This window comes from Nanorana parkeri, unplaced genomic scaffold (genome assembly GCF_000935625.1).
Source record: "Nanorana parkeri isolate BGI_ZX_2015 unplaced genomic scaffold, ASM93562v1 scaffold1192, whole genome shotgun sequence".
NCBI lineage: Eukaryota > Metazoa > Chordata > Amphibia > Anura > Dicroglossidae > Nanorana > Nanorana parkeri.
The window spans coordinates 448,777-464,693 of record NW_017307460.1 but is presented as its reverse complement, the minus strand read 5'-3'; the positions used below and the strand labels follow the sequence as shown (position 1 = coordinate 464,693).

The 15,917-nt window shown below is 45.8% G+C and overlaps 1 protein-coding gene across 1 annotated transcript in view; it reads left to right on the top strand.

Moving 5' to 3' along the window:
• The window catches only part of SCARA5 (scavenger receptor class A member 5), a 202,323-nt gene that overhangs the window by 80,913 nt on the left and 105,493 nt on the right, over nucleotides 1-15,917 (top strand). The window contains exon 4 of the mRNA XM_018568477.1: nucleotides 10,365-11,039. Coding sequence (XP_018423979.1) covers nucleotides 10,365-11,039 — 675 coding nt within the window. The remainder of the gene's footprint in view (nucleotides 1-10,364; nucleotides 11,040-15,917) is intronic.

Below are 15,917 nucleotides of genomic sequence, written 5' to 3'. Positions count from 1 at the left end.
TTCCCACAGCCTCCTGAGGCCCTATACAGCCCTTCAAAGACTCTGCACAGCCCTTCTGAGACCATGCACAGCCCTCCTGAGACCCCACACAGCCCTCCTGAGACCCCACACAGCCCTCCTGAGACCCCACACAGCCTGGCAGTTATGTAAGGAACACCTTATTTTCTGTAAGTGTTCCTCCAAAAACTAGACTCTGTGTTTACACCTGTTCTTCACTGACCACCAATATAAGGGGACACTTTTACACTGACCACTAATGTAAAGAGGGCACTTCTAAACTCACCACCACTGTAAGGGGGCTCTTCACAAACCACTAATGTAAAAGGACACCATCATTTCTATTTCTCTGCAATTAATTTCATTGGTTGTAGAAAAAAACTTTGCCCAGGGAGCAGGGGCATCCCGAGGCCGCATGTCACCCAGAGCGGTTGCCGGGTGACACCCCGTTGTGACATCATCACGCGGCGATCTTATTGATACCTGCCGGTGGCCATGTTGGTGATGGACGCAGGGAGAGGAGGGGACAGTCACCCGGCGGGAGAAGGGATTTCCTGCAGGGTCCCCTCCTCTCTCCCGAAACTGTTGGGCTCTCGGTCCATGACCGAGTGCCCGACTTTTCAGAGGGGGTGACACCAAAATGACTGTCAGTCATTTTGGTGTCACCCCTCCAATGGTGTCACCCGGGTGCGGGAGCCAATTATTCTAGGTACATTACATTGTTTATTCCTACATTTCAAAAGTCTTACATTTCAGTGACCCTGCTGTATTGTAAGGTATGTAGGTATAATTATAGAAGGGGTTCCCCGACGCCTGAAAAACATTTGAAGGGTCACTGTGGGGTAACAAAGTTGAGAAAGGATGACATGGACAATCCATTTTTTTTCTTAAAGGAGAACTATGGGGTCAGTATTTTTCCTCATACTTCTCCTAAGGGTAACGGGGGGGGGGGGGGGGGAGAAAAAAACGCCCCATCTGCGTGATTGACAGCTGGCTCTGCCTATCTAGAGCCAGAGCCAGCTGTACCTGCCCCCTCCCCCGTCCGTTCCTCCAGTCACGGCTCTCTGCAGGGAGATGATCGGAAAGTGAACGAGCGACAGTATGTGTTCGCTCACTTCCCGATCTATTGAGCCGACGTGTGACAGTTTCATTGTCACACGTCGGCTCGAACTATGAGGATGAGTGATTTTCACTCACCTCATAGTTCTCCTTTAATTTCTCTCTATTTATTACTTTATTACCTTTTTCAGTGATTTATTTTCCTGAGTACATTTTGTGTAGCGCTGAAGACGGCTCGCTGATCTCTGGTTGACTCTCTTCAGGGGTTAAACTAACTTCAGCCGGTCACATAACACATCCAAACTATTTTAGTTTTATGTAGCTTTGGCGTTCTGCCCGGTAACATTAAAGATTGTGAGCTGGACGTGCTTCCTCTCCTTTCTCCAAATACTCCTGAACAAGGGAGGGAGACAGCTATATGTGCACCAGTCATGTTCTCTGAACCTCTTTTTTTTTTTCCTCCTGAGATGACCCAGTTGGAAACAAACTGTGCTTCTCGTGATCTGAACCATGGAAATAAACCGACAGCGGACTATCGGCTGTAAATCAAAACCAGATCTGGGGAGACAGGACGTTATTAGGGCCCATTTATACCCCTGTGATTAAAACCGCACATCTTTTTAACATGTGTTTGTTGTGTTTGAGTTACGTTTTAGATGTGTTGGGTTACTTTTCTTTCTTTTTTGCTGTAAAAGGTTTTGTTCTTATATCCAGGTCATGGAATACATAGTAGATAGTCAAATTCAACTGGACTTGTTGCATAAAGTTGAAGATGTTTCTCCAGTCATCCAACTGGTTTTCTCACCTCTAATACGTGTCAGGAACGTTCCCCAGTATTTATAGCCACAGGGGTAACTTGGTCACCTTTATCGAATCACCATGGAGTGTGTCAAGGTAGATGTTGAGTGTCCACCAAGATGGAAGGTGTCAACATTTGTAGAACCACCTTGTTCTAATATAATCCTCCATGGTACCATGTAGTATGGACAGGGATGTCTATATAATGAGGCAGTTGCCTCATTATGTCTATATATAGTGAGGCAGTTGGCAGATACCCTCTTTCAGCCAGGTGGTGGGGCAGCAGGCTCTGCCCTTTCTGGCCAAAGTGTCCCAGATTGCTAGGAGCAGAACAGGGAGATGTGTAAGGGCCATACACCTCTCCCCTCCCAGCTCTTAGCAACCTGCCCAGCGGTCTGACCAGCTCATGGCAAGCAGTGATGTCACTGGTTGCCAGGAGCTGAGGCATCTGCCCAGGTCTTTGCAACCATTGTCATCACTGGCATCCCACCCAGTTCCTGGCAACCAGTGATGTCAGTGAGCTGAGCGGGACGCTGGCCTGAGCTGGGCCGTGCACTACCAGGACCCCATCAACCCTCCCACCCCCTGGACATAATCACCAGCACACACCAGCCGCCCTCCCGGCCGCAGGAAGTGATTATGCATGGACACCCCTAAGTATGGACATGTGCTAACAGTGTAATTACACAGGTAATTGCCTTAGAGTAGAAAAGGGTTGAAACCCCTGCCAGCCTAGTTCTGCTGATTTGTCTTTTTGGGGAGATTTCCCTTCACCTCCAACAGGAAGTGAGAATGCTTTTCTTCAAAGTTAGGGGAAACCCTAATTCTTAGAAAGTTGTCTCCAGAACAGGCGTCCCCTTTGGAATAACCCCATGCACTTCTAAAAATGTAAGATCTCCCATCACTTTTAGTCCTGGAGATAATGGTCACCTGGACAAATCGGGTATTTATCAGAGATCCACTTAGCAATAAAAACTGTTATTTTTAATTCTCCTATTTATTAACATTTTTTAAAATTATTTTTCTACTTGTTTTTTTTGGGGTTTTTTTTCACTTATTTTCTATTCTGCTTGGTACCACGGAGGTACCAAGCAGAATAGCTGAGCCGAATGCCGCTCGGCAGCATTCGGCTATTCACTCACTGCCGTTCGGCCCTTATGTGAATAGGGGCGAACGGCAGCGAGTGAGCTGCCGGAGCTTCGGCTCAGCCTGTCCAGATGTTGGATCGGCTGAGTCGAAGTCCTTCTGCACCTCAGCTCAGCCGAACATGCAGATCTATGTACAGCACAGTGATGATGTCACTACTACTTTTACAAGAAGATAACTGGGACACACAGGGGATTTACAGTATATCCTTTGTAGCAATTGAGGAACTTATTTAAACCGAATGTTTTTGTGCCCGGAGTTCAACTTTATTTAAATATTTGTCGACTTAAAAAAAGATTCATTTTCAAACCAGAAAAAAAAAATCTTTCATCGTGATCTCCCCCCCATCCCATATCATTAGTAACAAGGTGTTGTGTGATGGAACAATGAATAGTACAAAGACTTCCACATAATATTTATCTTACAATGTATCTAGAAATAGGTGTTAGAAAGTTTCTAGACAAAGGTGAAGACAGTTTCAAAGCGAGAGTTTAGAAACGGCTTCTATGAGATAAGAAGGAGACGCCATTTCTCAAAAGACAAAGAAATCCGAGACAAACGAAAAGCAGAGGGGGGTTTATCACACTATCCTTCATGTAATAACACACACATATATATACTGTATGTACACTATATTGCCAAAAGTATTGGGACGCCTTTATACGCACATGAACTCTAATGGCATCTCAGGCTTAGTCCGTAGGGTTCAGTATTGGGTTGGCTCCGCCCTTTGCCGCTAAAACAGCTTCAACTCTTCTGGGAAGGCGTCCACAAGGTTTAGGAGTGTGTCTATGGGAATGTTGGACCATTCTTCAAGAAGCGCATTTGTGAGGTCAGGCGATTAGAGTTAGAGGTGATTTATTGCTAAAGCTTGGTTTAGGGGAGGATTAGGCATTAGAGTCAGAGAAGAACAATTGTTAGGTCTTGGTTCAGGGAAACATTGTGTGTTAGGGTTAGATGTTATTTGTTAAGACTTGGTTCAGGGGGAGGCTGAGGTGTAGGGGTTAGAGAGGATTTATTGTTAAGGCTTGGCTCAGGGTAGGACTAAATGATAGGGTTGATTTATTGTTAAGGCTTTGTTCGGTGTGGGATTAAAGTGACACTAAACTCAGGAGTTAAATCTTAAAAATACATTTAAGTCCCTTAACTATGAACAACAATGTGTCTTATTTGTGTATCACTCGGCTGTAGACCCTCCAATCATCTCTGAGTTGGTGCTGACACTATCCTTTCTTCTGGAGGGGGGATACGTCTGTTCCCCATGGTCCCTGTGTGTGTTGTAGAGTAGTCACCGTTCCAAGCTCGCTACCGGGATGGACTACAATCTCAATACAAATGATAAAACTAAACATGAGATTGTAGTCCATCCTGGGAACGACCTTGGAGCGGTGACTACTTTACAACACACACAGGGACCGTGGGGAACAAAAGTAGCCCCCCTCCAGAAGGAAGGACAGTGTCAGTTTAGTGTCACTTTAGGTGTTAGGGGGGATTCGTTGTTAAGGCTTGGTTTAGAGAAGGATTAGGTGTTAGAGCCAGAGGTGATTTATTGTTAGGACCTGGTTTAAGGATTAAGTGTTAGGATTAGGAGTGACCAATTGTTTGCACTTGCTTCAGGGAGGGATTAAGTATTAGGGGTGATTCATTGTTAGGTTTAATTTCAGGGTAGGATTAATTGTTAGGGTTAAACAGTTGCTAGGGTTTGGTTTAGGGGAGGATTAAGTGTTAGGGTTAGAGGTGATTTATTGTTGGGACTTGGTTCAAAAGAGGATTAGGTGTTAGGGATGATCAATGGTTAAGGCTCGGTTCAGAGGAAGATTGAGTGTTAGGGATGTTTTATTATTAGGGTTTTGTTTCCGGGTAGAGTAGGTGTTAGGGTCGGGGTGGTTATTTTTTTAAGCTTTGTTTCAGGGGAGAATTAAGTTGGGGGGTGGGGAGGGGAGGGCTTTTGTAAAGACAAAAAATGCTGGACAGCTACACTATTCAGAGAACGAATCTATGGACCTCTGTGTGGAGCATAGATACTGAGATCCCAAGTCTTTACTGGGATTCTGCTTTTACATTAGGGTCAGGTCACGGTTCCCTTCACGATACAACGACAGAAAGATAATATTTATTTTAAAAACTATCTCAAAGTAGGTGCTAAAATTTTCCCAGTGACAGCTTTGGACCAAATGTTTACCAGCAGCATCTCGGAGATAAGGACACACCATTATTTAAAAAAAAAGACAGGGGAGCATTCTAATATGATGGAAAACAGACGGCCTTCATCGCACCAGAAATGTGGTAATAACGTATTCATTTCACTTGAAAACAATAGAAAGTGTTTAAAGAGGAGATACGATAAGTAAAGTATGAAGTGCCCACACTTTGCACCTCCCGCGCTTATATTTCACAAGAAACCGGCGAAAGCTCGGAGTAGACCCGTTGACAAATTTCTCTACCTTCCATCAAAAACCACAGAACATATATATATATTAATTGCGCCTGGCGCCGGTCCACGAGCTCTCTTCCCGGGACTCCTGTTTTGTATTATGACAGCGTGTTCCTTCAGAAATCATAGCTTGACTTCCTATCTATGGAGTGTTTCATTCTCAACTAAAATAACCTAATCCGTTTGGCTTCAGAGCAAAGTACACCCCAAAGTGACCCTGAATGTACTTTTCCCCCAGAGGGACCCGCGATTAGAGATGTAGCGCTCACCCCCGAAGGAGCCGCTGAATATTGAAATAGGTTCTCCTACCTGTTGGATCCAGCTGCCATTCCCCTTTAATCAGCAACAGCACACCAACACTCACGGACAGAACGGCTCGAGTCTTAGGGTCTTTTTTAGGGTATTTATTTGCAACATCAATAGGAGAGAGAGGGTTTAGGATCTGTAGGATGCCATTTGGAAATACTTCTGAGGACAGCTTTCTCCCCTAGCAACCGCTAAGGCCGAAATCACTGCGATCTGGTCCCAGGGACCAATAGTAGTAGTAGTAGTAGTACTGTGAACAGATACCTGGAATAGGGTGTGGGATCTCCCTTGTGGGTCCCAGACGGACGCTCGCACCAGCTCCTCTGCGGTACCCCTCAACAAGCGGACTCCTCCCCGACCCAGCTTCCATCAGGTATTTTCCTCTTTAGGATCTGGAACTTCTGTGCCCTCAGCATCTGCAACTGCCAAGGAGCACTCCAGTTAAATGAGAGTATCTTCTTAGAACAAGGCACCCAACACCTGCCACGTGTATGGGCCCAGTGAAGTATCAGTGTATCCTTAGGCCTCCAGGCCCCTCAGCACCTGCCATGTGCTGAGGCCCAGGCTGCTTGCTCTGCATCACACACAGTCCTCCTAGGGCGAGGCCCCTAGGGGAAAGAGAGAGCTCCACAATGTCCCCAGACCTTTTATCACCTGCCCTCAACCATGCCTCTGAGTCATCCTACTCAGGGATTGGCTAGGGCCAGGTGCATAGTCATAACCTGAGGGTGGATCCTCCCTCACTGTATGCCAAGGCTCCCTTTTCCTCAGCAACAGGAGGAGCAATCAATCCAGCAGACTCAGGGACACCTATAGAATGCAGAGCTCTGTATAATCAGTATCTAGACTGGTTACAGTCCAGGTATCTCTAAATTGAATAGCGACATTTTAGAGGGCTCTACAGAGAAATAAATGAATTTCTGGTCCGAGACTCAAAGAAGGAGATGTCAAGGACTATAGGACTTGCAGCAAGTGTTTGGTGTTAGGCCTGGTTACTAAGTGATCGAAGAATAGATGAAACACTACTTATAATGCGACACATTGGCTGTTTAATATGTTACAGCCAGTATGTCTTAGGGGGATAAAAATCACGATGTTGTAGACAGACTGGACATACCAATTGAGCAGACCATGCAGCTGCACAAGGGCCCTTTGGGACTTAAAATGTATGTAAACCTTAGCAATGTACTTCTCTTATTTAGTCCCTGTTGTTCCGTTAAATTTACCTTTGAAAGTGTTTTGTTGTATCTGTTAGACAAAAAAAAGTATCTGTTGATCATGCCAGAAATCCAGTAAGCTCCCAACTTTCTGTATTCATGTGCAGGGGCGTAACTAGAAATCACAGGGCCCCATAGCAAAATTTTGTATGGGGCCCCGTGATTGCTAGTTATGCCACTTGCAGAGCCCACCGGAGAGTGACCCTGCAGAGCCCACCATAGACTCTCTATAGTGGGCTCTGCAGGGTCTGAGATCTCTTACCTGTCAGCGCTGTCTGCCTCTGTGGTCGCCGGGCCCCGATTCCTGTTTTAACTGGTAACAAATTGTTGAGTGCGTTTGTCGTTTGTTTTGCTTTACCGATTCCTGTTCCGTCCCCGGGCCCTGCCTCCTCTTTGATAGACGAGCCCCGCCTCCTCTTACATTCCCCCCTGTGCCCGAGCCCCATAGCGGCCGCCTGGGTCGCTATAGCGATTGTTACACCACTGGTCATGTGGCAATGCTGTACTGAAATCTCAAACAATGGAACCACAGAACATGCTATGGAAAGGAAGAGAAGGCTAGGTGTCCCAAAGTCCTAACATACATCCTGTCCTAGGGGGACAACATTGCTCCTCCATAGTGTGGTATTGTGTGGCAATCCTACAGTGGAATTTGGTATTATAATCACCTAGGACTCTCAGTCAGAGGGGCTCAGGGGTTTCTGGAAGTAAGTGTTTTTACAGAGAAAGAGCTGGTTTTACAGATGTTCTGGATTTTGTTTGGGATCCTGTAACCGGCAGATTACAAAGAGAAATGGGAGGGTTGGGATCTCCATTCCGGGGTCCATGTTTCTGTAGTGACCAGAACTTGTTGATTGCACAGCTGTCCACAGCCCTTATGGTAAGGGTGCTGGCTAGGGTTCAGGGCTCCATCTGGGAGAAAGGAAAGGTCAATGTCCAAGAGTCAGGAGCACTCCACCCAGAAGTCAGAGTAGAGCCAGTTGGCGTGTGCATGCTGGAGGCACATGAGAGACAGCCAGGGAGGCTGAAAGCGCTAGTGAGGCTGAGAGAGCCAGGAGACTGAGGGCCACAATTTATGTATGGGACAGCACTAAAGTGAGGACTAGTCTGAAGAGAAACAAAGGACCATGGGTCGAAACAGCCAGACAGTGAGAGTAGAAGCCGGGAGGCTGAACTTATGTCCATTTGGCAAGCAGTGCATGCGTGCTGTGCTGAACAACCCCTGCGAGGGTATGCGATGTGGATGCTTCAACCTTCATTTTAATAAAAGTGGGTTACAAGGCTCTTAATAAGAAAGTATTGCGCGCGGACTGCTTCCATAAAGCGCTCACCATATGTGCTAATATCTTCGGAACATTACAACAGTTCTAGTACAGTGAGTGAGTTGTCCTAGGAAGTGTGTTACTGGCAGGATCATTAGGTGACAATAATGGACAAAAAGTCTTACAAAAAACTAACGGAGATACCACATGTGAGGGCTAGTAAGCAGCCGTATATATATTACGTTCTTGTTCTTGGGTTTAGGGGCAAATTTATACTAGATGTGGGTCAGATGGGTGATGGGGCCACTCCCACTGTCATATAGACCTGGACATGACAAACTTCCATAAAGCTGTTAACTGATGTACAGTAAATATTTTTACTTGGCCAGTACTTCATTTTGGGGGCCCAAAAATTGCTCTCCGACATGGGCTGTTTGGTGACTCTGTCCACCACTGGCTGCAGAGCAGACAATGCAAAATCGCACTTTCTTTTTAAAGTGCACCTGCATTGGCCAAGGAAGATACAAAGTAAAGATAGTATTGAAGAGAAAACAATATAAAAATAAAAATTTTAACCCCTCCTCCCCAAGGCAGTGCTGAGCACCTGAGCATCCAGTCCTCAGAAATGAGCAGTTTTAGGGGTTTGGATACGTCACTATACCTCCCACACCATAGCAGCAGAGCTTCTGTAAAACCTGAACTTCTGGGTTGCATGTTGTCTGTGTCTGGGCACCTAATAACCAATCTGGAGCATGCCAGGTAGTGGCTTGTTGTGTGTGTGGGGGCAAACAAATTTTGATATTCAAAAAATGTGTATTTGCATAGGATTTTCGGGATTCTCGGCAGTAGGTATGTTGAAGAGAATACACCATAAGGTGGTTCATTCTTTACTTTGTCACCTGCCTTCTTTCCCCCACAGCATTTCCAAAATCATATGTAAATACTGACTGTCTGAAAGTCGGTATTTGCATGGGCTTAGGTATGCCCCCAACTGGCCGTGTTCATGATACCTGAGGATTGGATGCTTAAAGGAGAAATATGGGGTCAGTGCTTTTCCCCATAGTTCTCCTAAGGGTAACGGGAGGACACAAACTAGCGTCCTCCCGTCACCCAAAGCTCAGTATCCCAGATAGCAAGGATAACTTGCTACAAACTTGTGGCAGGGTTAAGTTGTAATTTTGTTAACTTGCTGCGTACATTCCTGGCATGTTGTAGACTTGCAGAACACTCGCAGCACAAGTTCTAGTTGACACTTTTTGAATTTGTAGCAAATTTGCTTGGCAAGTCTACAGCAAGAGTCCTGCAGGTCTTAGCAAGAGCTCTGCAAGCTCGCTGGTCTGGAGACTTGCAATGCAGACTTGCTGTAATTGTGCAACAACATTGTGAAGCTTGGCAAGTCTGCAATAGTTTAGCAAGTCATTTTCAAGCTTGCAGCTCAATTGCTTGCTATCTGGGATACCGCGACCTACAGCCCGCGGTATACTGAGACGCCGCAGCCGGAACGGATCCCGACAATGCTGTCTGGATCCACCCAGCTGCGTGAGTGACAGCTGGCTCTTCCTATCTAGAGGCAGAGCCAGCTGTACCCGCCCCCTCCCCGTCCGTTCCGCCAGTCAGTGCTGGAGGATTGGACAGGGGACGGGGGAGGGAATCCCTGCAGGGAGCCGTGATGACCGTCACGGCTCTCTGCGGGGATAGATCGAGAAGTGAGCGAGCGACGGTATGTGTTCACTCACTTCCCGATCTACTGAGCCGACCTGTGACAGTTTCATTGTCACAGGTCAGCTCAGATTATGAGGCTGAGTGACAATCCCTCGCCTCATAATTCTCCTTTAGGCACTGAGCACTGCCTATGACCATTATTTTTAAAGCCGGTGTTCTGGTTTTTGGGGAGCTCCAGAGGAGTACAGGCAAGCAGAGGAACATTATGATGCCTTATCTTCAACACGGCCTTTATTTCTTTCCTCTGTGGGCAGTACACATTCAGTTTCAGTTAATGCTACCCACTAATCAGCATTGGGAAATCAAGAGAAGGTCACATGTGTTCAGTATTTCATGAAACAATTGAAACTCTCACATACCACAAGACATTGTGTGTCCATTATACCGTCTTTCTGACCTTCATGTTTCTTTATTTTATTCCAGTCTCAAGACCCCAGAGTTCCCCAGAAGACTTGAAAGTACTAATGAGCAACGTCAATCGGTTAAACGAGAGCTTCCGAGATCTTCAGTTTAAAATCATGCAGCTGACATTTAAAGGGGATTTCATGGATCATATCTGGAAACTTCAGGATCTTTTCCAGAATCATTCGGACTCTTTGTTTCAGCTCACAGAATCCTTACAGAAACTGGAGCATAACCTTAACGGCGTCCAGAACATGGCCAGCCAAACGGACACGGTTGTCTCCAATCTTGGCGCCAGCCTCAACCAGATAAGCGACACGCACAACTTAGAAATGTACAAGTTGCACACAGAGGTCAACGGCAGTAGATACATCTGGAGCCACCATGACGCCATGTTGAAGGACCTCTCGACCAAAGTGGAGGGACTTAGTGAGCAAATCAGCGACATGTTTGGGACATTTAACGCCCTCAATGGAACATACTCCTATGACATAGGAATCCACCATTCTAGGATACTGGAGCTTCAAGGTCTTATAACCAATGTTACCGAAGATACCAGGCAAATGAGACTTCTTCATATCGTGATGGAGCAACAGCTGAAACATGAAATGGCTCTCATAAATAATGTAACAGAGGACCTACGCCTCAAAGACTGGGAGCACTCAATAGCCTTAAAAAACATCTCCGTAGTCCAAGGTAGGCCACTGACTCATACAAAGATGTTACCCCATGGGGATCTATTTACCTTATGTTCCGATACTGCTGTGATTTTGATTTGGTTTGAATATGTGCTTGCTTCTTTTTGGTTTTGGTAGTTGGGACCTGCCTGCCCACCCAGAATAAACCACAGTCTTTGTAAAGCCAACTTGCTGACCACATAATGCTCATATCTTCAGCTCTCACTGCTCTATCATGGCTGCTGCTGCAATTGGGAAAACATGTGACTTTCTCCTATGAAGCAGTTTATGGGCCTACCCTCAGTCGCTAGCCCAGAGCACTGCCACATGATGGAGATGGTGATGTCACCTGTTCCCCCATGCTCCCACGCCATGCATTGTGGTGTCGGCTGTGAGGAAGAAGAGATGAGTGCAGTATATGGTGCTTGTGGGTTAGCTTTAGCTTAGTAGGCCCTGTTACTCTGCCCTGAATGGGCGAGGTGACAGGTTCTCTTTAAACAGATAATAGTTTTGGTTTGGTGGCAGATTTTCTGCACACCTACATTGGCCATCATGAGAAGGTTTACACCTACAATGTACTTTAGCTGAAGAGTTGCTGAGACTGGAACATGAAGACCCAGTGATAGCAGCCAGACAAGCAGATGTCAAATCTTTGATCAAATCTGGTTAAAGATCTGCAGGCAATTGTTTATGATACCCAGTACTATAGCAAACTACATGTCACCCAATTAGGTTTTAGATCTACTTTAATGTCAAGGTAGCCTGCAGAGAGGTCCAGGACTGGATCACAACATGGGGCAAAAAAAGAAAAAATAGGCCACCTATGTATTTTAAAGCTGACTGAAGAGTCATATACATTCTTCGGGAATCTTGGTGAGCTTTTTGTATTTCTTCCAGATCTGTGCAGTATTTCAGGGTGAGACTTGGAGCTTCCTGTAATAAAGACCGACCACTGCTGCTCTCTGCTTGTGCAGGGTGACTGTTTTTTTCTCCGCCACCTCTTGTAATAAAGATCGGTCATTGCTGCTCTCATTCCTCATGCAGGAAGACTCGTCTTGTCTCCGCCCCCTCCTGTAGATTTCTGCAGGCAGCCTGTACTGGGTGGGGTCTGCAGAAGCCCTCCGACCACTCTGCACAGGCTATGTGCAAAGCCAGCTCTGAGGAAGGGGAAATTCCCCGAAAACGAGTTCAGCTGAGTCAGCTTGTTTCTGCTGGTCTAGCAGCATATTTGGATTGTTTTCTCTGACTGCTAGGAATCTGCATGTATCCTGAGATGTATGTCCAACGCTCATTTTATCCACCTCTTTTGTGAGTACCATTTAAAGGAGAACTATGAGGTAAGTGCTTTTCACTCACCTCATAGTTCTAGCCGACCTGTGACAATGAGACTGTCACAGGTCGGCTCAGTAGATCGGGAGGTGAGCGAACACATACAAGGCGTTCGCTCACCTCTCGATCCTGTCACGGCTCTCTGCCGTGACAGGGGAGGGGGTGGATGCGCCGCTCCGATACGCCAGTGCTGACTGGCGGAACGGACGGGGGAGGGGGCGGGTACAGCTGGCTCTGCCTCTAGATAGGCAGAGCCAGCTGTCACTCACGAAGCTGGGCGGATCCAGACATAATTATCGGGATCCGCTACACCTGCGGCGGCTTAGTATACCGCGAGCAGTAGCTTGCGGTATACTGCGGCGTCTCAGTATACCGCGAGCTACAGCTCGCGGTATACTGAGCCTAGGATGACGGGAGGACGCTAGTTTGTGTCCTCCCGTTACCCTAAGGAGAACTATGGGGAAAAGCCTTAACCCCATAATTCTCCTTTAACATTTTTAATCTTTCTAAACAAATAAAAGGATTATTTGCACCAGGAAAGGCGCCTGCTGTTTCTTTTTTATGTGCAAAGAAAATGCATATCAAAAAGTTTTACAAATGTTACAAATAAAAACAGATATAAACATTTTTAAATAACATGGTATAACCAGATCAACCATATGCAGGATGTCACCTCTGCAATATCTGGGTTCCTTAAGGCATTTAGTGCACAAAAGTGGATTTATACCAGTATGACTGGTATGAGGAGTATGACTAAATGAAAGTTTTTGTGCCCGGAGTTCAGCTTTAACTGATCATGTTCCCTTCCACCCACTCAGCACCCTCTCAGTAAGGAAACATTTGCACCCCTGTTTTCCATTCTGTCCAGCAGTCACTCTTTTCTTGTACTGCTACCCCTTCACTGTTCCCATGTTGTGTTCAGTATTATTTTTAATCGATAATACGAAATCACCTGCGCTCCATGCAGCGTACAGACCTTGGATGAGAGGTTGGTGCTTGAAGTGACAACACGGATGGCGCCGTGTCAGATAGAGTCCATAATAGAAGTCACCAGCGCTGGATGATATGTGCAAGAAGCAAAGCACTTTTTATTCAATCGTCACATGCGTCAAACAGCCAAAGTTTCGTAGCCACGTAGGGTCCCTTCTTCTCGGGGCGACATAGTTTCACTATGTCGCCCAGAAGAAGGGACCCTGCGTGGCCCCGAAACTTTGGCTGTTTGACGCATGTGACAATTGAATAAAAAGTGCTTTGCTTCTTGCACATATCATCCAGTATTATTTTTATACTCATTTTATTTGGTACCGCCTAAAATTATTGGAAGGCGTTCAGTTTATCTAACTGCAAACATGCCTTATAAACCAGTTTTTTCCCTTCTCTGTGTTTAAAACCGCAGTGCACTAAACCCGAAATTAAACAGAGAATTGGTCTTAATCAAACATCTGTGAATGACAGAACAAAGAACAATCAATTTTGCGTTGTGAAAGGAGTCCAGCAGTTGTACAGGCACACCAAGTATCGGAGAGGCTTGGTGTACTTGCCAGGAAAGATGATTAAAGGAAAATTTTACTTCTGTTTCGATTATAAAATGTTATTTTGTAATGTGTGCCTTACTGTAATCCATGGTTGTTTCCCTTCTCTTTGCTGCTCTTCCTTTTAAATCCTCATGTCTTCTCATGCTTGGGGTGAACTTCCCTTTTCAGCTCAGGGCCTCTTCCTGTAGTGCTGGCTCAGGTTTCAAGCCTATACAAACCTACACACAGACACCGTGTATCGATTCCTGAGACAAGGCAGTCTGCTGCAAAACAGAAGTTCTGCAGAGCATGAGAACAGATACAGATTTAAAAGGAAGAGCAGCAAAGAGAAGGGAAACTACCATGGATTACAGTAAGGCGCACATTACAGTATTGTTTTATGTTAAAAAATTTGAGGGTTTAATGTCACTTTAAGCTCTGTGGCCAATGTACCAACACCATTGCTGCACAATAAGACAACCATCTCAATCCAATATGCATCCACCGCTATGCATGGGTAGCATTTGTTCTAGTGCAACAAATGCCCCCTAGTGCCCCCTATCTCAGCGTTTCCTTCCCCAAGTCTTGGTCCCTTCAGACCATACAATAGATGTCAACTTGCTTCTGCAACTTCAAGGGTTCAGGCTGGCGGGTAGAAACCTAACTGGTTTCGCTGGGAGACCATTGCATGTTCAATGGGGGACACCTGTCTCAATGTCAGCTGTATGAAAGGGAATTTCCTGCATTTTTGAGAGTTTTCCTCGTACCACCTGTTGTGTCTACAGGACAGGAAGTAAAGGAAATCTCCCCAGTGGGAAAACCAAAAGTTTCTAATTTCTAACCATTCCCTACTCTATCCAAAAAAGAGAAGGCTTGTCTTTAAATATACTTCAAGGGGGTTTCCACTATCAGACAGCAAGTGGAAAATCCATTTCCGTCCCTCAGCTGCTGTTCAGTTATAGGTTTTAGTTGTAAATAAATTAGTATACTGTATCGTATTTGATCTCTAGAGGCTACAAACAATGAGGCAAGATCGGACCCCCACCGTAGAGTGAATGGTCTGATTGTTATTGCAGTGATGCAATCAAACTAATTATCATGTGATCTTCCAATCTGTCATTGAGGCTTTCATGATTTAGCAGAATTAGGTCAGGTCCAATTAAATCCATCCAGCACTCGGAGCCCGGAGCCAGCCCAACTCTTCTCATGGTCTCTGAGCTTTTGAGATCTTATCGGATGTAATTTAGAGTTCCAGCTGTGAACACTTAGCTGTTAAATGTCTCCTGGTTCCAAAGGCAATTCAATTGCTGACTTAACATCTTATCATATTAGTCTCCCTGTTCCATATGCTCTGATATAGAGCTCTTGCATACAACCAATGAAACTTAATCTGAAGTGGCAATATTTAAAGTGATTCTCTGCTGTCTCTTGTATTATATCCCGTCCGACCTTGAAAGAACGTCAGCTTGTTTCAAAATCACCTCAAATGTGCCCTCATAAGTTGGGATGCACCGATACCAGTTTTTTGGTATTGAGTGCGAGTACCAATAATTATATACACTTCCGGTAGCATGGGGCAGGCTTCCCGTCCAATCAGGAAGCCGGGCAGCACATCATTACCCGCTGCCCAGTTTCTTAATTGCCCGGGAAGCTGGCTCCATGCTGTTTGGCTGACTCCATGCCTCATCAGATTCTATAACCTAGTCAAAGGTTATATTATGTTACAGCGCCTGTGCGGCCACATGATTGTTTCTACAACCACAGTTGCCACTGCGCCTGCGCGGCTATTGGCTTCTAGGACAAATATCAGTTTGTACTAGGTTATAGAATCCGATGAGCCGCTAGCCGCGCAGGCGCAGTGGCAATAGTTAGACAGTTCGACAAGGATTTTCTGCCCATGCGCAATAGCTCCATCTGCTGTACATCTCCTACTGGCAGTCACCGGATGTGACGTGCCCAGTCGGAGAGATCGACAAGTCGGAGCTTTCGATAGAACACCGGTTTCCCAGCTAATTAGCATCGAGTCAGCTTCCCGATCAGGAAGCCAGGAGGCA